Raw genomic sequence first — 26,650 nt, 5'->3', positions numbered from 1 at the left:
TCAATTATTTATCATATATTATATTTATTTATCATACCACGGACACTGAGAATTCCCAATTGTGATTGGCTGTAAGGTGTGGATTACAGGGCTCTAACGGTTCATGTATTCATACCGAACCAAAACCTTTCTTCTATTCAAGTTGATAGAATAATAGATGGGGTTTTTTTCAGTTGTATAGCCTATTGTGACCTGTAGCCTTTTGGGAAAGTGTTTGTTCAGTGTAAGACAGCAGTGTTCGAAGTGTACCTTTTTTTTTAAATAATGAAAATAGTAACGTTATACTAACGTTGCCAGTTGGTAAAATGTTACCTCAGTCCCCAGCAGGAGGACTGTGTCTGTCTTTGACACTCTGGCACTGCACTACAGGTATTTGTATATATTGTACATCTCATGTGATAACACATATGGAATATAAACTATACAACAAGGGCAACTTAATATTTCCAGTACATGGGTTAGAAAGTCTGACCTGTCTTGTCTGTGTTTGGTGGCCAGTGCGCGGTGCAATTCCTCGATGATGCAGCTAGGGGGCAGCTGTGAGTGCAGGGCCCCGAGGTGGGGGGACCCGGTGGGTGTTAACATCCTGCCTCTCAACAGTGAGCCGTGGGAGTCTTTGGGAAGAGTGAAGTTCCTGGGTAAGGTGGCGGGGGACTTCTTTACTGGCACTGAGGGAGCACCTTGGAAGGAGAAAAGATGAACGTGAGAACACTGATGAATAACCAGGGGGCCTTTGCATCTGGGTCTTCCTGGTAAACTCACAGTCTAGGCTGCCCAGTCTGGTGAGCTTTTTGACCGGCACTTTGGGTGGAGGAGTGGCGCTGGCTCGTGCGGGTGGGGCCGGCGTTGCCTCCTTCTTCCCTTCAACGGCCTCCACCTTCCTCGTTGGCTGCTGGTCACTAGGGTCGCTCAGTGAGATGCTCTCGTCTTCCCCGTCCTCACTCTGACTGGGATCTCCCACCGTCTTTGAATCCTCAGTCACGTCTTGCACTGAAAAGAAACAGCAGCAGCGGTGATGCAAAGGTTTGGTTTGTTCAGGAAGTCTCTGTCTCCACCTAGTGGACAGTGAGACACATGGCGTTTCACACTGAAGCTGCCACCAACATGGCTGCACCAGTTTAAGTAGAATCATTTTGATCCAATAATCAATAATTTTATCATCTTAAATTACTAGCAATAGCCATGATAAAAAAAAGTACCCCATCTTTATCAACAGTTAAAAATGTTGAATTTTTTTAAAACTTTTAATGTTAAAAGGGGAAATCCAAGGGTTTACTGGTTGATTGCCTGAGAGGCAAAAGCATTGAGGATTCTTTGATGATATCACCAAATTTTAAAACTTCAATTGAAGTAACCTATTTACACGCTGTGTAACACCAATAGCTGTCTTTGTTGTACACACTTTGTTACTTGAGATTTTTATTTTACTTATTTTTTTATAAAAAAAAAAGTTCCTTTGCTTTTGTTTTTGTACAATAGATAATACATATAGAAAACAAATTGTGCTACAGGTGATTACTGATAGGAAATCAAGTAGTATATCTTTTCATTTAAAACTGACCTGGAAACAGGGTTGATGAGAGCTGTGAGAATGAAACAAAACAATAAAGCTTATGCGCCTTAAAAACCAAAACAATGAGCTGAAAGATGACAAAATGAGGGGAACTGCAGAGGCATGAGATAATTCTCACCTTCACCTTTCACTTTACACAGTCATTTGATCCATTGTTATAATGTAAATAAATATTGGTTAGAGTAGATTTAAGTTTAACAGATTCCTTTTTCTACTTCTATGTAATACAAGCATGCTTAATTGCCTAATGCAGCTTTAACCTCTAAGGCCTTTAATCACCAGGGGTGTGACAAATAAATGACAAGAAAATGCAAAACAGTAGCATGAGAATTGTGCATGTCTAGGGCTTCTATTGTGAAAGGTAAAAACAGAAAGAGTGGTTCTGGTCTCTGTTTAGTTTAAAGGAGTAATAAAGTTTTCGTACTGGTTCCGAATACGGAACTTATGTGTTGCTTTGCTGATATTATGATCGCAACTCAACTCGTTCCACTTAACGTGATTGGTTGATCCCCTTGCTGTTCGAAAAGTTCAGAGAATTAACCTTGTTCCGGGACTTAAAAAGTCACTTTTGTCACATAATATTTGTGTTTTGTGTAAAAGTACTCTTGACGTGCAAATTGATTGCACTAAAATAAGCACCCCCTGTGTGTAAAGGCCTTTAAACATACGTTCAGTTCCTGAACGTGTCCTCTCACAACCCAGTTCTATACTCTACCTGTTGAGGCCTCTAAATCGCTGCCCAGGTCTTCACTGGTGCTGGCCAGAGGCGCCACGGGCTCCTCGTCTCTGTCCTCAGCGTCAGACTGAGTCGGGGTGTCTGGATCCTCACTGTTGCCCCCGCAAGCCAGATCCGACTCTGCGTACAGTGAACAGCAGAAGAGCACAGGAATGAGTCAACATGGTTGGGCATCACATGGCCGAACAAGTGAACTGTGATCAGCCTGGAGTCACATATGTGCGTGTGTGTGTGTGTGTGTGTGTGTGTGTCTCATTCTGCACCTGTCTCCGTCTCCCCAGGGTTCCTCCTGACCAAGTCATCCCTCTTCTGTCGTGCAGCTGCCTTCTTCTCCCCGGCTAAAACAACAAAAATATTTATGGAACTGGTTCACCGAAAAAAAACACATGACACATGTGACACAAGCATCACAGTACGTCACACTCACTCGCAGGGGGCTTCAGCTTCTCGTTTTTCTTTTTCCTCCATTTCCAGGGCTTGAAGATGCGGCCCAGGCTGGCCAGCTTGCTGTTGCGGCGGACGGGAGGAGTCCGGACCCCTGAGACCAGGCAACCCGAGTGTAGCGCCCTCTGCTGGTCCATCACATCTACAACACAGAGCAAACAGCCTTAAAAGATCAGGCAACAAAAATCCAGCCTGATCGCAGGCGTCTGGGACATCAACAGAAGGAATTCCTTAAATCACCTCGAGCGCCATTGACTGAAAACTACCGACGACCCCGTGGTCATGTGAGAGCAGCAGATGCGGGCCACTGGCTGTAAATGCCTTATTGATTCCGGCCTCATTTCTGAGGAGCAGCGAGCGGCCGGGAAGAAGACAGAGAATTGCTTTGTCTGTGAGTGACTCACATGGTTTCAGGGCAGCCAGACCTTCCTGGCCCCCGAACACACAAACACAGACAATAGGACGCTTTTAAAAAGACACGCAGGGAATGAATCCAAGTCAAGCTTCTGCACAACTGCCTTTAGTAAGGTCAATGCAGACATCTGCAGCATGCAGTCCCTGCTGGTCTCGACTGCGTCCTTATCATTGGTGGATTACACAGGAAGCTACGGTGCAATTTGACATCATGCAGTAGTGACAGAGTAGCACGGGCTGCTGCTGACAGATGTGTGTGTTTCAGAGTACGCTGCTACATCTCCATGCCCCGACTGTTTACTTATACTGTGTTTTGTACTGTATTTGTCTTTTTTTGGGGGGGTACTTGCAAGAATTTATTCCAGTGGTTTGAAAGGCCTATTTTTGGGGGCGAATGTGTGTTATAGTTAAAGGGCCTGTGTGTGTGATTTGGCCACACCTAGTGGTAAGGTTGCAGATTGCAACAGAGTGAAACTTCTCCCCTGTGCCTAGTAGTGTGTAGTAGAACTTCATGACCGACACAAAATCTTGAAAATGTCATTTGTCAGCGTTTGGTTTGTCCGTTCTGGGCTACTGTAGAAACATGCTCTGTGAAGAGAACACCGTTTATATGTAGATACAAACCGCTCATTCGAAGCTAACAAAAACACGTTTCTAATTTTTGGGTTATTATACATTAAAGAAAACATACTTATTAATATTATATTGCATTTCTGACACTAAGTCCCCTTATATGCTGCACACTGTTTCTTTAAGGTTGTAGCATATTTACATAATGATTAATATTAAAGTGTTTTTTGACTAATTTAAACGAAGAGTTTTCTATTATTGTCAGAAGATGCCACCTTGGACTCTGGGAATTGTCTCTCTAATTAATGAAGTGATCAATTAATCAAAAAATAACCAACAGATTAATTGATAATAAAAAACAACACAAAAAATAATTGAAGCCCTTTGTTGGCACAGTGTGTTAATTTGACCGAAAGCTTCATAGATTAATATGCAGATCATTTTTTCTGGATTAATTGCTTTACTGTTTTGTCAGTAAAAATTAATAGGGACAAATCACAGTTTCCCCAGAGCTGAAGGTGACATAATCAAATAGCTTTTTTTTTCTAAAACTCAAATATATTCTGTAACCGTCACACAAGACAAAGAAACAAACAAAAAAAATACATCTGAGAAGCTGGAATCAGAGAATGTTTGGCATTGTTGCTCAAAAAATGACTCAAACCGATAAATTAACTTTTATCGACTTATTGAATAATCGACTAATAGCGCGCAGAGGCTATGATTTCTCTTCACAGATGAAGCCCGTCAATCAATGGCAAGTCCTCTTAGCTGGTGCTTGGACTTCTCGAAGCCTTCTTAAGTCTGCAGTCTAAGCTGTAGAGGAGGGATCACAATGACAGGATAGATGAGCACGGAGGCTGACTGAGCTGACTTCTGCATCGAGTGGTGGAGAGTCAAAGAGAGAGAGAGAGAGGTTCTTAGGAGAAAGGACAGAAATAGGCCCTCCTACACAGTCTGGCTCCGACAACAAGCTGACACCTCGGGGAGCTTACAGCTGAGCCGTGGGCCGTGCAGCTCCATGAACACTAACATTTCTTCTGCAGCTAAATCCACAACATCTGCTCATTAATATCCCAGAAGAAACAAATTACATACACTTATCTACGAACCAACAGTCACATAATAAGAGGACAAAAACAGAAGAGTGTTGTGATTCATACTGAGATGTTCCACAGGTGAGGAACGGGATTTGGCACTGGGGATTAATTTGGTGGAAGCCGGCCAAGCGTCAGGGAAAGTGCAACGCGTTCACGATGTGACATTAAAAACTCTCCCTTATATATCAAGCAAAATATTCTCCAGTTCTACTGAGAACTATTCTCCAATTCTCATCTAAGTGATGCAGGGAGCAGCCACTGGGACGTTAACGTTTCAAGAAGGTGCTACGCTCACACAGACTTCCAGCACAGATACAACTAACGAATATTAATTAATCTGCCAATTATTTTTCCAATTTAATTGATTCATTGTTTAACAAATAAAATAGTATACATAATTCCTAAAGCTCAAAGTGCCATTATCAAATGTTTTCATTTTTTACCGACAAACAACCTAAAGATATTCAATTTACTGTGATGTAAGATAAAGAAAAGCAGCAATTCCTCAAATTTGAGAAGCTAAAAACTGTTATTTGTTATGTTAATATTTTACTTGAAATTTTCCTCTCACGGAAACTGGAAGTTCCAGCTGTTTCATCCATCGACAGAAGCTACAGCTTCTTTTCACCAATCTTCATCACTGCGTTTAAAAATGCATCTGAGCAGACCCGTGACTGATGCACGAGAGACCACATCACACTCACACAGAACCCCGCCAATACTCAGAGCTGCTTGACCGCCAACAACGAGAAGAAGAAGCAGGTCAGTCGCCCAAGTCGTGTGTACCCGCCTGGGATGACGAATCCAGGTCAAGCTTGTAGTAGCTGCAGCAGCACACCCAGGGTCAGGCTGCCGTTGCCACGGTTACCATGCTGGATGCTGCAGAGAAAGGAGGCCCCTCTCGGAGGCAGAGAATCACCACGGCGTGAGGAATAGGGAGTTGCTGGGTGGAGGGGGAAAGGCTGTTGCCACACAGAGAGAGAGAGAGAGAGATGGGGGAGCCGCAGCCAATCACGGCCCGGCATGCAGCGATGCATAATGTAAGTCGGGGAGGCCACTGGATTTTTAAATTTTGCAAGTTGTTTTGAAATATTTATTCAGGTTTTTCAGGTTAGAGTGAACATTGGTGTGTATTTGCTGCAAACGACAGGGAAATAAGAACCTCCTTCCTAAGCAGGAAAAAGAAAATGAATTGCCAAAGTCAGATATTGTGTGTTCTGTACTGTAGCCTAAAGCAAAGGTCTGCAGCTGCAGATAGTGAGCCCCACTGAGGAACACAGAGCGCCTGGAAATGTCCCAGCATCCTCATCACTCACATTTCTTACAACTTGTGATGAGTTCAATGCTCCCGGGTGTTTTGGGGAATATCACCAGGGAAAAAGTAACATTTTAAGGAAATCACATAATGCCCTTGATGCAAGTTATCACATTGATATCACCACTAAAAAATATTATATAATTAGTATTCTTCACTACAAACTCGCTGCTGAACGCCACAAGTAACTAGCGGGAATAATACGGTAACATCAAAGGACGAAAATCAAAAGAGTACCGCTAAGCAGCATCTCGTCATAAAGTCAAGCACTACAAGTCCCAGCAGGCACATTACACACACTGTATTGTGTTTAGGGTCAATACTCGGGACGCCTCGCCGCAAATTGACAATCAATTAGTGGAATATTGAGCCAAATAAGCCATACATACATATCATATGATACGCAGCTTTCCAGTCCTCCTCCAGCTCTCGGTATTTCACATCATAGTGTTCCCAAAAAAACAGCCGACGTTGCTCAAACTGACCGGAGACTCGGTGTGTTCTGTAAAATAAATGAACGACTGAAAACACACTCTACGTGACGGTACTTAATTAAAAAAAAAAAAAAAAAAAAAAAAAAGGAGTAAAATACTAGTTTTACAGCGACAGGAGCGTCCGAGTGAGCGGAAACCAAGCGTGAGCCACCAGGTTACATCTGCGGCGGCTAGCTGCCCGTGTTGATGTGCCATGTGAACCCCGCCCCTCTGAGGACGGGAGGAGGAGGGCAAATAAACCGGCACACACTCATCACCCCCCGGTTACTGCAAAACATACTGTTACAGTAGACGAATAGGGTTACTATTCACAAATACACACAAAGGGTTAACGGAGGATTCCGTGCATGAAAAGACGGCTTAGACAAAAAGGCGAGATATTTCTATAAGTGTACCGCATAACAGAGAGGTGTTAGAAGTCTGCCCTCACTGACACGGGCGGATCTAGGAGTCGACGAGGTCTGAGGCTAAACCCAGACTATCTGGGGCCCAGCATCAGAAGCACTTGTTTTATTTTAATGTATGATTACTGCAAATCATTACATTTTTAATAGTAATGTTAAAACAATTGCTCAGGACAAAATGGAAACTGGTATGTATGGAGCTATTGGTATTGTCAATGGAATATGCAGAATCTCTAGAAGATGCCTCAATCCAACCCTCTAATCCACTTAATCCATTGTACCTGCTCATAAAAAACGTGGAGCAGACATGCGGAAGTAGTGCATTTTTCTCATCGTCAGCATGCGTTGGCCTCACAATACATCTATATTTGCCATCGCGTATCTCTTGGCGTGTAAGGGACTATCGTTTCACCTCTTCTCGCTTCACCTATTTTGGTTGTAGCAGTGAGCAGAGCAATTCTTCCTCAGCCATGAGGAGCTGCATTGCAGTGCGTATAGCGATGTCATATAATGATAATTTCTGGTAATTTTCTTCCGGTAATATTCATTGACTTCTTGATTATCCATAAAACATTGTGTCTGTACGCCCTGTGGCGTAACGGAGCAGAATTCACGTACGTTTAAATGCCTCTGTTAATACTCGGAGACTGTCTGCAGAGCCGCTGACAGACAGTACATACATACATAATACATATATACATTGCTCTTTATGAGCACATGTGCACGTATTCTTGACAGTATAGGTTTTGGACAGTCTACAGGGTAATAGATAATAAATAAATGATGTCATATATGTAGAAGGAAGAAAAATGTAAAATCGATACATGCATTATCACAGACCATGCAGCTTTTATGTCCTCTTTGAGCACTTGTTCTCAATACCTCCCTGAGATCATACCAGGAACCTGGCATGCGGAAACTGAAGCTTTTACAAGGGTACACATGGGTTTGTATATACGACTTCCAGACAGATACGTTGTTTTGGTCAATACAAGCTTGTTGCAAATATATCGGCAGCAGCGTATGTTACAAAGTGTCGACCAGAGAGCACTTACAAGTATCATTTTAAAAAACTCTGAAACGTTCCATTCTGTACATATCTTAGTCATAATTCTTTCCTAAGAGATTTTATGTTATTCCCAAAGTAGAGGACGTACCAACAGACAGACGAATCCAAATTGGCATCCATAAAGCCATTCTGCCAACTTGGCTGATAACGTCTCAGCAAATTAACATAAAAATATCAGGCTGCTACTTTATGTCAAAAACACAAAAGATACCACAGTTGATAAGAGGAGACTCACTACAGTCACATATAGCACGAATAACCTTGGCATAATTTCACAAGAATACTGCTTTTAGATTTTTATTAAGTCAATGTTGTCATTTCTTTTTCAACCAAAATGGCAAAGTTTTTTCTTTTAAATATTTGTTATTTCTTTACTTGCATACTGTCGATCGGCACAGGACACTTTCTATTAATTATTCAGACAACATTACACGGTGTGTAAACAAAGCCGTTGTGGTTTCGGATCGATTTTCCTGAAGGCCACTCATACACACAGCAGGAAGGGCTGAGCTGCATCAGAGATGATAAAAGTCAACAGGCTGGATTTCTCCTCTGGGACACGCTAACAGTAAGCAAAGAATGTAAACAGCGATGTAGGATACTCACTGAATCTCATTCAATATTTACAAGCCTTCCCCTGATACGGCCGAGGGTGGAGGGCGTGCCAAAAGGGGTGATCACACAAATTTGTGATCACTATATAAAAAAAACTGACACATGACCTCAAGCTCGCCAACTTGAAGATGAAGCGAGTGCAGTAATGCAATTGCGATTAGCAGTGTATGCAAGAAAATCATGTGACTACAATGCTAGCAGTAGGTGTAACCATCTTAGAATTATTAACGCTTCTACTCAGTCAAAAAATGGGAAGCTTTCCCGTTATTCCCATTGACCAACATGTGCGTGAATGTATTGCATTGTGGGATTTTTAGCTAAAAGTAGTGTACAAGCCTTGTATGGTCAACTGTAGGAATTTTTGAAGGTACCATATATAGACACAGTCTCATTAAGCAGACCAGCTACATAGCCCTATAGGACGTTGTTTGTATTTTTGTATTTGGAAAATTAGAATTTAGATTTTAAAACACAGACAGAATTCTGCAGGTAAGGTTTGGCCTTTGACTGAGATCAGTGGCATATGGAAATTCGCGATACAGCAAGACATGCATCCAAAGTAAATATTTTTTAAATATTTGTTGCATTAGTGATATTTAATATAGCCTTTTCAGTCAGATCAAGAACCAGACATTGCTGCATGTGCGTTTACTCGTGTGCGCACAGGAATCCGTTTTAGAGACAATAGCGTAGCAAATAAAGTTTTCTGACTGTGGGGTAAAAAGATTGACTGAACCCGTCAACGTCACAAATCTATGTGCAAATTGATTCAACTGACAAAGAAACAGATAAGGGAAAACAAAAAGGACATTTTTAATCCCGTCATCTTTGAGCTGGATTTAAAGTTATACGAAAGCTTTTATTTGTTAATGTGACATTTTAATTATGAAGCTGACTTATAACTCTTCATTTCTCAACATGTAAAGTGACTAAAATTGCAACCATATTTTCAGTTTTGGATACAGAACGCTGATCCCTCGTTACCAGTCAACCACTTTTGAAAGTTAGTGTTGAGCCCTGTTCTGTACTAAGAAGACTGTAGCTTTGGAAAATAATTGATTCATTCATATTATTAGCATCAGCTGAACTTTAGAATGTATATTTACATGTAATGAGGACAGTAGATCTGCATTAGGAAAGGCTCTGTTCAGGGCCAGTATGGACGGGAGGAACAATAGGCAACCAACAATGCTTTCAGTGTTCGTATGGGCGTGTGAGCTCTGTGTTAAGATAGACCGGGGAGTATTTAAAAGTGCAGTCACGAGGGAGACGACGGAAAAATGGAGAAACCGTGCTCTGAATCAGCAGTATGACAGCTGACAGTCCATTTGTGGGACAGTTTTACACCAAAGCACTTTACGATTGATTGCAAACCTTAAACCGCAAAGTAGTCACATTCTGAGTGACGGCTGAGGGAGTCTCTGTGTAGCTCAGATTAGCCACAAAGCAAGGGCAGTAGTTGATAGTGTGACACAATGTTCAGAGTCGACAAAAAAACAATTATTAATGATCCAACATTTGGTCCGGAAAGAAAGGAGCCACGTAAGCATAAAGTAAAATTTAAAAGATCGGGAATATGGTAAGTTATTCGATTGTTAGCTTTATTGTCTGTGATGTCAGATGAATATTCCACATAGGTATGATGTTATTGATTTTAGGTTTGTTGCCAGCTGAACCTTAGAAAAGCTGGATAACGGTGGCACACAACTTCAGACATCAATAATCCAAAATAAACTCAACTAAATATACTCTGAGTGTTTATGGAGTCAGCATCTTAAAGGTCATCATACTAGAATTATATAACGCTTGAATCGCCTCCGGACCTCGACTTATATAATAACGTATGAATGTGAAAGGAGCGCACAAACAATGTGACGTGTTACTCAACGCGTTTCTGCCCCGTCATGGACTTTTTCTCTCTTGATGAACTGTAGCTGTTCATCCGTGGCGGCTACCACCATTTATGCTACCTACCAACCGGTCTACCTCTATTACATCATCAGACGCACAGTGTAGGAATAAGTTGAATGTTAAAAGCAGCCAAAAAGGTATTTATTAATGTTGTAAATGTCAAGTCATTTAAATATGTGCCTCGAGAAACAGCAGCCCGATGGGTAACATTTAAATGAGTGCAGCCCAGGATGTCATGTAAGGCTCAGAGCCACTCCGCAGGCAGTAAGTAGGAGGGCGACTGTGTTTTCACGACGCATTTGACATTTAACTCCTAAACAGACAGAAAATTTCAAGTTCATAAAACCCTGCTGCTGCTGCTGCTGCTCCCCTCCAGTACCGTTCCCCTTTAAAACTGCTGAATCATTCATCGGGTACAGCCACAGCCTGTGTGCGTCCTACAAGCCAACGCAGTGTCACAGTGACAGATACGTAGGGCAGTGAAGCAGTGGGGGGAGAACGCCTAGAGTGTGTGAGCTGCAAACAAAGTAATCTGTGGGATTCCTCAGGAGGGGATGTTTCAAGGTTGGGAAGAGGGCCAGGATTCTCAGGTCGGACTTGGCGCCGCCTCAGATTTGCAGAAGGGTACTTACTTTGTCAATTTTTATTAATTAGTTTATCCTTTTGGTTTATAAAATGCTGGAGAATCCGGAAAAATTGCCCAACACAATTTTGCGGAGCACAAGGTGACGTCTTCATTTTGTTTGTTTTGTCAGAACCAACATTCCAAAACCCAAAGATATTCAGTTTACAACCATATAAGACTGAGAAAGGCAGTCAATCCTGACATTTGAAAAGCTCAAACCAGCAATATATCCCCCCTTGCATATCTTAACCGATTATCATAATTACTAGCAATCATTTTTCCAACAAGTCCTGCAAAGTTCACGACAAAATCAGTCTTTTCTCATTCCCTTCCACGAGTACAGTATATTTTTTTCAGCAGCACTTTCCAAAAATGTTACACATGTGATCCTTATGTAACAATATGGTTACATACCGTATTGCTTGCCAGGTTTGGCAAGCTTTACGCACAAAGTTTCTTGATTTTGTTTGGGAAAAGAACATGTTTTAGGTTAGAAACAAAACAACAGCCATGCTACCGGCTATTCAAAGCTGTATTAAGGGATTCAGGCTTCAAGCTAAATGCTCACACTAGAATGCTCATATGCTCAGGGTGACAATTAGGAATGTCAGTTTTGGTTAATTGAGCTTTTTATAGCCTGACATTCATCTACCGGTAACTACTTTTGAAGAAAATTAGCGTTGGCACCGCATGTTTATGCGCTGTTTATTTAGAGGTGCTGAAATGTTATTGTTTTGTGTTGTAGATGTCTTTTTTCTGTTGGCTTTGATAACGGTTAAAGCCGCATTCCCGATCAGTTCATCATTCAAGGTGCTCTGATCGATTGGCCGACGATCATTATAAGATGATATTCGGTCTAAATAGTTTAATCAGTGGTCTCTGTAAATGCGGATCAGTAAAGACGATCAGTTGACGCATTGATTCTGAATTGAGACACGCACCTGATCTTTTTGTTTGTGTGTCCAGATGTGAAGCACACACACTGGGCCCTGATGGCATGTCCTGTCGGAACAGCTCAATTAGTTCACAAGAGAGCCGAAGCTTTCTTTTCAGCACCAAGGTTAAATTAACTAAATTAACCTTTAGACCGACATGTGTAAACGGTCAAAAACATTCTTGGTGGTTAACAGAGAAATCCCTAATGACAATGCTGATGTTAAACTGGTATAATGTTTTCTGTATTCACCGTCCTAATTTTGACACATCTGTCCACCCTAAAATCCTCACTCTGAGGTTTTGCAACCTCCATATAGACTGATAATTCACACAGCGACTAGAGGTCCTTACCAGGTAAACTTAGATTATATTTGAACAATCAACAAATGTTATAATCTTCTGTCGATTGACTAATCGATTTATTGGCTATTGTTCCAAAGTTGTACGCTTAGCTCATAAAACGAAACATGTGATAACTCTGGTCTTAACAACAATTGGGGCTGGTTGGAAGAAAACTAGCGAATAAGCAATCTATATGTAAAATGTTTGTTAAATGCTCTGTAATTGCATGTAGTTCGTTGAGTTGGCAGATCAGAACAGCAGCTCGGTGCTGATTAGTAGCTTTCATTTTTACTTTTCAGGGCTTCAAATCAAGCAACCCTCTCCAGCAGATTTTTGCAGCTGCTGCCCCAGACCCCTCCTCCTCTTCCTTTCTTTGACACTGCTGACTGAGAGATTTTAGGTCTGTCAGCGATCAGGCTCTCCAGTCCTACTCTGGGCCTTAAGCATTTGCTTTAATTACATCTGCCACAGAGAGCAAAATATCTCCTTTTGTGCTAACACTCTCACTAGGCTGTTTCTATTCCCCATCTCCGTGGGATGCAGTGGAGATTTTGTGAAAAAAACAAATGACTGAAAATAACTCTAAGCTGGGGCGGTCTAGATCCTTTTATTCTTGCTTTTCCAGGGCATCCAATTGATCATATCACAGCTCTGTTTCCATTCCCCTGGGCCTTCCTAACCCCTCTGCTCTGGGATGAGGATGTCTAAAGGATCAGCTGGATGCTCTGGTGTGTTCTCGTGCGCAGCACATTGCTTTTTACTCGTCTCTGAAAGGAATTAGGTCAGCACATGAAACATTCATAAAAGATACATTATGTGTTAATGGCTGACAGCTTAAATCAAGTAGCACCCCCCCAACATACCAGCCCAGTCGCTGGGTAGATCTCTGCCTCTGCTACACCCTCAGGAGTTACTACAAACATGTGGCACGCAGAGTGACCCCCATATGAATCTGTAAGGGCTGTGTTGCTCAAGTACAAATCATGGACGTACAGAGCACGATGGAGCATAAAGGACTGTTGAGAGAGGATACAGAAAGTTGGCTGTGGATAATCTGCAGAGCTCTCACCGCCACTCTCTTTTTAATTCGGCCTGTGTAGTGGTGAACTTGAACACACCAGAGCAGCAATTTTTAAGTCCTACTGTACGCGTGGCAGGCTTGTTGTTTAAGGATCCCAGATTGTCTGCTTGTTGGGGGAGGGGAGGCTGGTGTGTGTGTGTGTGTGTGTGTGTGTTTGTTTGTGTGTAGCAAGGGAGGGGGGGGGGGTAGTAAAGTTCACCATTTCTGTTTGTGCTGTTGCTCAATCAAGTCTCTGCAGGGAGACAAAGACTATCTATATTCATATTTTCTCTGAAAGGGTAAAAACCTGCCTTAAAACAGAATAACCCCATTTTATTCCTATGTTGCTAATTATGTTCCGTGATTTTAGACAACTTACTCTTGATTCGTGCAGATGTCAAAATTCTTCCAAAGCTAAAAAAAATGTAAGATAGCAACTTTTTTTAAGGACATGTTTGGTACCAGCCAAGCGGAATTTTGATGCTGAGAAATGAAGCCAACACGCCCAAAAACTGCAGTTCTTGGAATGGCTACTAGAAGCTGGTTCCAAACAGACCCCAATGTTAAAATGGCCAACCTTCCAGCAGAATTTAACATGTTTTATAGCCTGTAAGAAAAAAAGAGTCTCTATAGCTAATATTCTACCTCCACTGATGATCCATCTTGGTCTCATTTTTGCCTACTAGCAAGTGAAAACTGACTTAACCAGGTTTAAGTGCAATCCACACATTACGTCGTGGAGCAAAATGTGTCGTGGAGCAAAATGTGTGCAACTTCCGTCAAGTGAATCCAGTGTGCAAGTGGAGTGTGTGGTTGTTTAGAAGTCTATGAGAAAAGTACTCTACTTCTCTCTTGATTTATTACCTCAGTAAACATTGTAAACATGAGTTTATGGTCTCAATCGCTAGTTTCAAGTCTTCTTCAATACAGCATGATGTTCATTTAGTAAATTATGGTCCATTTAGAGTCAAATAGATCATAAAGAAGGGTATGTTTTAGGTTGGGGCTACCTTGTGTTTGACAGGTCGCTACCAGAGTTGTATAAGGCGTCTCTTTGTCACTCCTCGGCAGTCCATATATGGTAACTTCGGTTCATATGTTGCAAAAAAAACAAGAGGACGACTGCCGAAATCCAAGATGGCATAGGCCAAAATGCCGAGAAATTGCTGACGTCGCGACAACTACATCCACCTCCTATGGCTCAGAGCAGATCAGCAGTTGCCGATCAAAGCTGAGAAGAAGAAGATGCACGGACAGTGAGTTTACTGCGTTTTAATGCGACAGAGAAGCAGGACGCTTAACTAGCATCACCTCTGCTATGTGACCTCAGTATTTATAAAAATCTTGCAACTGCCCCACATCTTCAGTATAAAAGTCACCTACATGGTGCTGTTCGTGTCCTTTCATCACATTGGTGGAGGGTGATGTCATGTTTTTGTTCTGCCTCTGTGCTGCACCCTAGGGCTCTGTAGTCAGTGGTACCCGGGGACATCTCAGCATAGTGCATAATGGCATGAGAGATGAGTTGGCACAAAAATACCAAAAAATAAAAAACTAGGTGCTTTTGAATCAGCCGCTGTACCACTGAGTGTGGGCCAGCTAATAAAAAAAAAGAATCAATGCTGCACCAAAGACTCAAGGGTAAAACTCAGTGAAGGAACAGCCTATTACTGTCTCAGCAAAGTCACATCCATGCTCCTCTATTAGACACTTTTACTTCTGCAATGCTCCACAATGATCATCACTGTGTGGTCTATACAAAATCCTTCATCACTGCTTTCAGATGTTCCACTTTTGAAAAGAGATGACATGAGATTCAAAAAATAATATCTAAAAATACCTACAGATTGAGTATGAAGTTGAGCAAAGTTTGTTTTTTTATGTGGAGTTTTTCTGTTTTAACCCCCTCTGAATTTAACAGCTTTACTGCACAGTTTTCCACGCTGTCCTCTCACCCCTGAGGGTTGATGAAGTCAATATTCATTAAAAGCACATTTCACTTGAGTCTTATTCCAACTCATCTTAAACCTTGTAACAAAGTGCTGAGTAATCCTGAGTCAGTGTCTGTCCATTCTGGCTCTATATGTAGATCGACCTTGGACGGACCGTTTGTCCCTGGAGATGTCCGGTGACTGCGGTGGACGTGTTGTGACAGTGACGGCTTACCTCATTTATGCATCATATATCTATCTGCCATGCAGAGCCCTCTTGTGGCAGTTTAACCTACTGTTTCACTTTCAACTGCTCTTGATCCCAATTAGCTGCATTTATTTAGACATCTCCTGCTCGGCCCGGGTTTAAGATGCCCGTCAACAATTCTCCAGTCTCTCCTGTGCTTGCTATTTTCGACCGGGTCTAACTAAAGACTTCACGCATGAGGTGCGTCACTACCCTTAGCTCTTATCTGATCTTCACAGTTTATCCCTTCAGGAATTAAAGTAGCTTAATTTTTTCAGGTTTACAAAAAAGGGAAATATACATTATTTCCTTTTAGTGTGCTGGGTGCAAAATAAATACTTTGGATATTAGGTAATCAGTCAACCACTTTTTTCCGGAATGAAATATATCAACTATTTGATGGGTTGCTATGAAATTTTGTGCAGACATTCATGGTCCCCTAAAGATGAAGCCTACTGACTGACTACTTTTACTCGAGCGCCACCTGACCTGGCTGTCTTAAAACGCGGACCCCGTCTGGTTTGCCTTGCTTTGTTGGTGTGCCTTTTTTGCCATGTCATCACCATTCATCTAATGGTTTTATTATTAAATGTTTTTTTCGAGAGCACAAAGATGTTTAAAGGTGCATAAAGTTCTTCATAGATCTAGCCTTCTTTATTTTGCTCAGATTGAGAAACGTAACGTTAAAATGTACATTTTCTTTTTAGCATATTATGTATATATGGCAGAAAGAAAATCATACTATTTCCAATATTGTGCAGCTCCTAACAACACAATCCGCAATCAGACCCTTCTCAGCATGTAGGTGATATGCTAGGTTAAAATTCCCAAACCAATTCTGTCACGGTGTTTTCACAGGCACAAAAAGGGTGAGAAATTTGAGATCTACTTTTGAAAAATGACTGTAGAGAACACCAGAATACGTTTGCAGTGGGCTCAGTCTATGCTTTGGATAAACTTTGTGACATGGAAGCTAATAGCCAAATGCTTTACAGCTGACTTTTCCATAGAGCCTACCTTCATGCAATGGAAGTGACATTGCTTTATAATTTTTTCCATTAGCAGCCATGCACACCTCTCATCCCGTCTCATCTCTAACTGCAGTTGCTGTGAAATGACTCATGTGGATGTGAAGAGATTCTTTGCTCACGCTCCATGCTGAGTTGGAGCATACAAGTAGGAGGAGTGAGCCTCCAGGTACCAGGTCTGCCAATCTCTCCGTTCGATCACAGCTCTGAATTCGGAATGAGACTAACGGGCTCATGTGTATAGGCTTCCTAATTAATAAAACATGAGGCGCCGCGATTCAAATGAAAGGGGTCCTAATCTCCCCATAAGCCCCCCCCCTCCGCCCCCTCCGACTGAATGATAGGACTAATCGGAGGTCTATCGGTAGCTGAGAGGTGTGGGTGCGTAGGCGGGGGTGGTTGGAGGACAGCAGAGGAGTCCAGGGAGAGAAGCCTTTCATGTTAGAGCAGCATGTCAGATTAGTACCACCGCCCCAGCTCAAATAGGGAGATGAGGGGGGGAGGCAAGAGAGGAAATGTGCATCATGAAAGATACCCACAGTTTGATGCTCTGTTCAGGCAACTTCCCGACACCTCCAAGATGTCAGTCAGCGCCACAATTTAGACTGAAAGATGTAAAAAAGATAAAAATATAATATGCATATAACTAGGGCAATAAAAACAAATCCATCATCTGTCCATCTCCTTTTGAATATTCATTTTAATTCAAAGGAAAATCCCGGGTTAATTACAACTGTTGAGTCTGACTATCATTTCTATTAAACATGATGAACATCGTACTCATCCATCTGCACTTTATTTTGATGCAAAACCGATGAAAGTGAGTGCATCTGAAATAGGAGCAATCATTCTCACTGCACCAGAAAACTGTGCACACACACAAAACCACTGTTGCAGTTGGACAGGAAGTTTGGGGAATGATGGGAACTTTGTTTTCTTTACCAAATAAGCTTGACTTATGGGGGGTCTGATTGTTTTACTTCTTATCTTGCCCCAATTGGATCATTCCCAGATCTTAGCTATCAACTTGGTGAGTACGATGTTATCATAACCTTAATTAGCCTTTAAGTCTGCTAATCTATGGCTAATGTTGCATTCACATGGAATCAGGCAGACGACAGATGGACAACACCTTCTGGATGCTACGGGAAAAACAAACAATGTTGGTGGCAACAACGATATCACAGTCAGACAGTGACTGTGAAACATATCTGTGTGCAATAATCTGGAACATATATATTTGAAATTATATATTTATATTCATATTCCACCTACCTCCTGTACATTATCTATCTTGTGACAACATTTCCATATTTACACAAGCATCCTTGCACTCTGTATCATTGCAGTATTATCTCCATTTCATTCTCATTGCTTTTGTATTTTCTGTGTATATATAATTTTGCATTTATATTAATGTGCATATAGTATATAAATGTTTATGCTTACATTGTTTCTCCTTAGTTGACCATGTTTTTTTTTCTGTTTGTCTATTTCTATGTATGTCATTGAGAGCAACGAAAGAAAACTCAGTCTAATTCCAAGTATGCATACACATATATGGCCAATCGGGTTGCTTTTGATTCTGATTTTTTGCAATAGTGATAAAAATATTAACTATATATATATATATACACAGCGGGTAAAATAAGTATTGAACACGTCACAATTTTTCTCAGTAAATATATTTCTAAAGGTGCTATTGACATGAAATGTTCACCAGATGTCGGTAACAACCCAAGTTATCCATACATACAAAGAAAACCAAACAAATAAGTTCAGAAATTAGGTGATGTGTAATAAAATGGAATGACACAGGGAAAAAGTATTGAACACGCTTACTGAAATTGATTTAATACTTGGTACAAAAGCCTTTGTTGGTAATGAAAGCTTCAAGACGCCTCCTGTAAGACGCCATCCTTCCTTCAATTATATGAAGTTTGCCAGTGCCGTATGCTGAGAAACAGCCCCACACCATGATGTTCTCACCTCCAAACTTCACTGTTGGTATGGTGTTTTTGGGGTGATGTGCAGTGCTATTTGACGTCCAAACATGGTGTGTATTATGGCATCCATCCATTGGGTTGTTACCGACATCTGGTGAAAATTTCATGTCAATAGCACCTTTAGAAATATATTTACTGAGAAAAATGGTGACGTGTTCAATACTTATTTTACCCGCTGTATATACATATATATAATACATCCTAAAGACTACATCCTAACTTTGAAAGGCAAATGGCGACTACTGTTACCGTTGCCAGTTTTCTCCGCTGGCCTCATCTAAATTTCCTGAACTGCTCAAAAAGTTCAACAGCTAGTTGCTAACTTTGTCTGCGTAGTAATCGGTGCTGGACAGATCAGATAGCGTAGAAGTTTTTTCACTGAAAAGAGCTGCTTGTTGGGGGTCGAACCAAAGCTAATGAGAGCAATGACATTGCAATATAAAACAGCCATGTTGTGAGCCATAAAACCAAAACAAGTTGGAAAAAAAAGCTCAGGGGGTGCAGAGTTGGGTCTATGCGTGTTCATTACTACGAGCTTCACATTACAAGTCAGAAGCACCAATCAAAGATATGGATTGGTGCAGCTTTAAGTTCAGTTCAAAGCTGGTTCAAATTGATACTTCTCTTAAAGTGACACGTTGCATATAAGATATTGATTACTAATGCGAGTTCTCCGAAAGCCAAACCAATGAATTGGGAATATATATAGTACGGTTATTATTTCATATTGCTCGATGAAGACGTGGCACATTAACTCTTGTGGATACACCAGTTTGGGCCTTATTTTTAAAATATCACACTGGTCTTCACTGCCAGCAGACTGTAGAAGTTGGACAAAAATGGAGTCGCTCTGCCAAGTTCTGTTTGAAGGCACATTAAGTGTCCCCGGCGTCTCTCTCCTGATGAAGGAATTGAATCCATCAGCCTACGTGCCAACATTTGAATGCAGCGTGAGTTCCACCTTTGGGCTAAAGCGTTTTGGCTGTTCTGCCTCATCTATAAAGAGAGATAGTGATGTAAGCTGTGTGTGCTGACCAAGGTGGCTGCTTAACACACTTCGAAATGAAACTCGAATGAAAAAGTCCACACGAAGAGATTTTTTTAATCCATAGGACATTGTTGTCTCTTAAGTCTGCTGTCTCAGGCTGCTACAGCAAATCATTGCCAACCAGACGGTGAGTTCCGGGAAACATGTATCCAGGTTAAATTTAGAAGGGCCTCAGTGATTTTCTAGCATTGAAATGAGCAGCATGAGAATCTGATCTGAAAGCAGTAAGTGTGTGCGAAAGTCCCAGCACAGACGACAACTGCGGCCACGTGCAGTAAACAAAAATGCTTGCTTTTCTTCCCTACATCATTATCCAAGCAAAATCTGCAACGAGTCATTTGCATCTTAAGGCCTGGTGTATCGTGCAGCTGATTCACCGTGACACTGCCCAGCCAGGTGCCGCAATAACGCCATCCTCCCATTTTTTTCTGGAGATGGTTCTTTAAGTGCCAGGATCAAAGACGCAGTAGGGGCGCCAGGGCTGCGAAAGGGTTAGTGCCCTGAGCAATAGGGGATGGAGGGGTGGCAGGTGGGGGGGGGGGGGCAGACTGGTTTTCACTGCTGCATTGCCCGAGCTCCAGGCAAACGTCATCTTTGGAGGAAATCTGCAACGACGCTTTGGGGGGTAGGGGGAATTTAATGTTAAGTTTCAAAATGGTAATGAACGATACACCAGCGGCGAATCCTGCAAGGGTTGTCTCTGATTTGCATACACACACACACACACACCATCGCTGTTACGTAACCATAACAACCGGGACAACGTGGCGAGCGCTGGATGCTGAAAAAACCGAGGCAACAACATCCGCCGACGGCCAGAGAGAGCTGGAGGATCCCGTGGCCCCTCGTATCTAAAGATAGCCGGCCCCCTTGTCGAACAGACTGTAACGTCGCACACACACACACACACAAGTGGAAGTGATAGTGCTGCTCAAACATGGGGCCAAGACTCCTGTCTCATACACTGCAAACCCCCCCCCCTCCTCACACGTCACACTATGACTCAGTAACCGAGTCCCTCAATCTGTGAAGATACAGCAGCTACACCGTCAACTTCTCTGTTCATCTCTTCACTTTTTTTTTCTCTTTCTGCTGACACACTGTAACCCGTGGCAGTGCCCCCCCCCCCCCCCCCCCCCCCCACACACACACACACACACACACACATGAGTGATGATGACTCCTGGCCAGCAACGACCGTCAAGGGGCCTGCAAGTTAAAATGAGTGATTCATCACGCTTTCATATATCGATTCCACAGTTCAATACCTTTTTCCAAAAACAGTAAATCTCATGTCTGCTGCTCGGTAGCCGTTGAGCAAAGGTGAACTCCTGCCCCAGTGGTGGAAAAAAAACGTGAAATCCCAGCTCGCACATAGACACACGATTCACAGTCTAAGTGGCATTTGGCTTTGAATGGCTGGCTGCTGTACATCACCGGGGTGTATAGAAGAAGAAAAAAAAAGAAGGAGAAGAAGAAGAAAAGATCAGTAAGTGGAGCAGACAAACGCCATGTCGGCTCGCAGTTGGAGAGCCAAGAGCAGCCTTCTGCCATTTGGAAATCACCATGGAAACAACCCAATACAGAGCCAGCACTCTCATCAGCTGCAACTCAACATACTGCGGCCCTGCGTGATGGCAAGGTGTACATCCTATCTGTCCATGCTGCTGCTGCAAAAAATACATATTTATAATTTCAAGAATACAAAAAACTGGATCATAAAAAACGTACAAGGAGGACGTTCTGTTTTGATGTCCAGGTTTTCATTGCACAACAATCATGTTTGATTATGGGATGTCACTCACAGCTTTATGATATGAAGAGGAATTTGGCAATGGGTGACATTAGGTAATATAGCTACCACTGCCTGTGAGGGTCTGCAGAAGACCAGAATCAGAAAATGAATGCATGCTATCAATGGCATTAAATGATCATACACTGGTATGACACCAGTTGGATATGATCTCATCATGCTGCTTGACGCAAATTCCTTTAATTCTTTGACATTATTAATACATATAAGGCCTGACAGCACAGCTCAGCAGCAGAGGCTATCCAATATGTAACGTTAGGGGACAGTAAATGACGCACGTTTGCACACACTCATCCTCCGTTTGTTGCATACGGATTCAGAGGCATCGCCGCGGATGGGATCGGCCGCCGGCGAGCCCCCGGCCCCCGGTGTGTGTGATGTGTCTCATATCCGACCCACCGCCTGCCAAAAGCAACAATCTAATGAGCAGATGACATATGTCACGCCAACGCCCCCCTCATCCCCTCATCCCCTCATCCCCTCTCCTCTTACCTGCTCTGTGCGCTTCACCCAAGCGGACCTCGGCGATGCTGCTCGGGTCACTCTGAGATCTCCCCCGCTGCAACACGCACTCCTCGTCCAGCCCGTCCAGCGATGCCATGGTGAATAAAAGAGCAAAATATATATATATTTACGAGACAGAGGGGCGTGATCACCGATGGCCCAAGGTCACCGGCATCAAGTGGTGGAGCAGATTTAACGTGGCCGGACTGCTGCAGCTGCAGCTCCTGGTCCCCGACAAGCAGCAGTGCTGGGGAAATCCATTACGCGCTCAGCATCATGCCTCCTTCAAGTGCTGCTCGTAAACCCCAATAATCGAAGGGATCTCGACTTGAATGTTTCTTTTGGTTTGAAAAAAAACAAAAAACTGAATTGCCCCAGTATTGCAGGGGGAGATTCAGAGTAATAACAGATGTGCAACACAAACCCACTTTCCATAAGTTGTTATTGACACTTATTCATTAGACCAATTGCAATTACAGTGATGCTGCCATGGTTACAGCTTTAGGGTAATAGGAAATCTACATTGTGAGTCACTGCATTGATTTGTCAGGAGAAATGAGCCTTAATCAAAAACAAAACTGAAAGTGCTCCCTCCACAGAAAGTTAAACCCCACAATAGCTTGCGATACATCTTCAATATCTACACAAATGCAATAATATTTCAGGGCTAAATAAATGTGTTGTTAACTGATCTGTAGAGCTAATCTGTGTGGGTGTGAGATAGGTTCGCATCTTTTAAGGGGCAATTTTGCGCTTTGATGGCTCAATATTTGAGTCCGACATGTCCTACAGCCAGTGAAGGCAGCGTTGAATTCAAGTAGTCTTGGGCTTTGTAGAAAACGTGGACTTTTTAAATGGCATTCTCCAACTGAACTAAATCATCTGTATTTATTGAATAAAGCATGTCAGGACGAGCAGGCAGAGATTATTGAACTGTGTATACGGCTGTAAATTAAATAAAACCATAGTGGGCGAAAAGGCAACATTTAATTTTTACTTAGCATTCTTGGAGTACCCTGTCATTAGTCAATTACTGAAGTGCATGCAAGGCATTACGTCAGGCTGTGTATGTTATATTGGTGAATAGCGCCTGTGCGACATGTATAGCCTTTGGTAGAACTTGCCACTGTATGTTCCTTCTTAGTTGCCGTACTGGAGCAGTGTTAGCATTGGTTTTTAAACATATATTTATTGGTTTTATACATTTAACACAATTTACATACATAAATGACCCTTCCCCCAACCTGAACATATGGCAGTATATAAAATAACAATAAATAATACAAATATCACTTGAAAATAAATAAATGGCTAAATTATAAGTTAAAACATAAATTCAAGAAGGACAAAGATTTACAATGAAAATACTAATTTAGTTGAAATAAATAAATCAATTAAAATAATGTAAATAAAATAAAGCAGAGTACAGCGCACATTCCTCACAGCAAATTAGTAATTTCACATTTCCAATGCCTCTTCAATGTCACCATTTTTAACAAATTCCAAAAAACATCTCCCAGATATTGTAAAACTGAGAAGCTTTCTTCCTAACTATATATGTTAGTTTCTCAAGAGCCAAACTTGATGTTAAGTTTTTCAACCAGTGGCCTAGAGAGGGGCAACGAACAGAGCGATTGAGCGCCTGGCCTGTAGTAGACATAGGTCAACCATTTATCTTTCTCTATTAGAAAGAGAACAATTGTCTGGATACATGCTTAATATACAGAGCGTAGGACTTAGAGGTATTGGAGAAGAGGTCATTTGAGAGATATATTGTATCACCAAACTCCAAAATCTTTGAATCTCCTCACATTCCCACAAATAGTGATATAAAGTACCTTGTCAGGAATATTAGGATCAAATTTGTTTAACTTCACGGGTGATGTACGTTCTCATTATCCAATTATATTGTATTAATCTCAGTCGTGTGTTAATGGTTTGTGTATGTACCTTTGAACATATTATACCCCAATCTTCCAGTAAAATGTCCTCTTGTAAGTCTTGTATCCACTCCTGTCGCTTACTCTCAGAGTTGTCTTTATGGTTTTCCACCAATATATTATATAATTGAGTAACCAGCCCTTTGCTGAAACAAGTTTTTGTAGAAAATATCTCCAGTGTGGACATTTGAGGTTGTTGCACTGAATTCTTTAAGCATGTCAGGATAGAACTTCTAAGTTCTAAATACTTAAAGAAGTGTTTCTGTGGTACGTCATATTTGGCTTTCAGCTCATCAAACGACATTAGAGTGTTGTCCTTATAGAGATCTTGTAGTTTAACTATGCCCTTGCTTAACCATACTTTAAACCCCATGTCATTCTTAGCCGGCCTAAAGTGTTCATTGCCCCAAATAGGTGAAAAACAGGACAACACTGGGAAATCTCCCAGATATTTATGCACTTCATGCCAGACAACAATGGTGTTTTCTACAAAGGGATTAACTGTGTTTTTTCTTAGTTTCTTAAGGGGAGCAGAGTATAAAAAGCTATCCAACGTCAAACCCTTTGAAGACAACAATTCAATTTGTAACCAGGGCTGAGCATCCACTTTAGAAAACCAAAACATTGCAGCCCTCAATTGTGCAGACCAGTTGTGCCACTGTAAATTTGGAAGTTGTAACCCTTCCCTATCATAAGGCAAATATAAAAGAGAGAGTCTAAGTCTTGGCTTCCTGTTGTTCCAAATAAAGTTTGAAAGCAGCTTTCTTACATTAGGAAAAAATGAAGGTGGAGGAGCTAATGGGATTGATTGAAAAATGTATAAAAATGTAGGCAATATATTCATCTTAATTATATTTATTCTTCCCAGTATAGATAGAGGCAATGTTGTCCATCTATGGCTAGCATGCATAGCTAGCATGGGCTCATAGTTAGTTGCACTAAGGGTGTTTATCTTTGGTGTTATTCTAATACCCAGATAATTAAAACCGTCTATAGCGTTTACAAATGGGTGGGATATTGTTGGTTTTCTTCTCTCTTGTTCATTGAGAAACATAATAGAAGATTTATCTTTGTTCACCTTAAAACCAGAGCTACCAAACTGGCTGATCAACTTTAAGAGGGATGGTACTGATTTTACAAGATCTGATAAAAACTCAATGGTATCATCTGCAAACAATGCTATATGATGCTCCAGATCCCCTGTCTTAATACCACAAATTGAAGGGTGTGATCTTATTGCTATTGCTAACGGTTCCAATGCTATTACAAAAAGTAAAGGTGAAATTGGTGAGCCTTGTCTCGTGCCTCGAAAGAGCTTAAACGGTTGTGAAATCAAATTATTTGTAGATACTACTGCAGATGAATCAACAAACAGAATTTCAACCCATCTACGAAAGTAGTCACCGAAGCCAAAACACCTAAGCACCTCCAGTAGAAAGGACCATTCGACTCTGTCAAATGGCTTCTCCGCGTCGAGTGACAAGATGGCAGTGTCAGGGGCCCCTTCACATACAGCGGGTAAAATAAGTATTGAACACGTCACCATTTTTCTCAGTAAATATATTTCTAAAGGTGCTATTTACATGAAATTTTCACCAGCTGTTGGTAACAACCCAAGTAATCCATACAAAGAAAAGAAAACAAATAAGTTCAGAAATTAAGTTATTTGTAATTAAATGGAATGACACAGGGAAAAAGTATTGAACACGCTTACTGAAATTGATTTAATACTTCGTACAAAAGCCTTTATTGGTAATGAAAGCTTCAAGACGCCTCCTGTATGGAGAAACTAGTCGCATGCATTGCTCAGGTGTGATTTTGGCCCATTCTTCCACACAAACAAATCTTGAAAGTTCCGCCTCTTCTATGAACTCTGATCTTTAGTTCTTTCCATAGATTTTCTATTGGATTCAAGTCAGGTGATTGGCTGGGCCATTCTAGCAGCTTTATTTTCTTTCTCTGAAACCAATTGAGAGTTTCCTTGGTTGTGTGTTTGTGATCATTGTCTTGCTGAAATGTCCACCCTCGTTTCATCTTCATCATCCTGGTAGATGGCAGCAGATTTTTTATCAAGAATGTCTCGGTACATTTTTCCATTCATCCTTCCTTCAATTATATGAAGTTTGCCAGTGCCGTATGCTGAAAAACAGCCCCACACCATGATGTTCCCCGCTCCAAACTTCACTGTATGGTGTTTTTGGGGTGATGTGCAGTGCCATTTGACCTCCAAACATGGTGTGTATTATGGCATCCAAAGAGTTCAATTTTGGTCTCATCTGACTAGACTATATTCTCCCAGTATTTCACAGGCTTGTCTAAATGTTGTGCAGCAAACTTTAAACGAGCTTCAACATGCTTTTTCTTCAGCAATGGAGTCTTGCGTGGTGAGCGTGCATACAGGCCATGGTGGTTGAGTGCATTACTTATTGTTTTCTTTGAAACAATTGTACCTGCTAATTCCAGGTCTTTCTGACGCTCTCCACAAGTGGTCCTTGGCTCTTGGACAACTCTTCTGATAATTATTT

The 26,650-nt window shown here is 41.6% G+C and overlaps 1 protein-coding gene across 3 annotated transcripts in view; it reads right to left on the bottom strand.

Annotated features, from left to right (window-relative positions):
- Nucleotides 1–22,282, bottom strand: part of phactr3b (phosphatase and actin regulator 3b) — a 51,471-nt gene extending 29,189 nt beyond the window's left edge. For 2 of the 3 annotated variants that reach the window (XM_054616976.1, XM_054616978.1), the window contains exons 1-6: nt 22,174–22,282; nt 2,737–2,895; nt 2,573–2,647; nt 2,289–2,429; nt 763–990; nt 473–680 (exon numbers count right to left, since the gene is read on the bottom strand). In XM_054616976.1, the coding sequence (XP_054472951.1) occupies nt 473–680; nt 763–990; nt 2,289–2,429; nt 2,573–2,647; nt 2,737–2,895; nt 22,174–22,282 (920 nt within the window). Of the gene's footprint in view, nt 1–472; nt 681–762; nt 991–2,288; nt 2,430–2,572; nt 2,648–2,736; nt 2,896–6,541; nt 6,694–22,173 lie in introns of those variants that run through there. The other variant, XM_054616977.1, reaches the window with a different exon arrangement.
- Between the last annotated feature and the right edge of the window lie 4,368 nt (nt 22,283–26,650).

Source organism: Anoplopoma fimbria, chromosome 17, assembly GCF_027596085.1.
Source record: "Anoplopoma fimbria isolate UVic2021 breed Golden Eagle Sablefish chromosome 17, Afim_UVic_2022, whole genome shotgun sequence".
NCBI classification, from domain to species: domain Eukaryota; kingdom Metazoa; phylum Chordata; class Actinopteri; order Perciformes; family Anoplopomatidae; genus Anoplopoma; species Anoplopoma fimbria.
The sequence above is the reverse complement of the archived record's forward strand: the minus strand, read 5'-3'. Positions and strand labels throughout refer to the sequence as shown.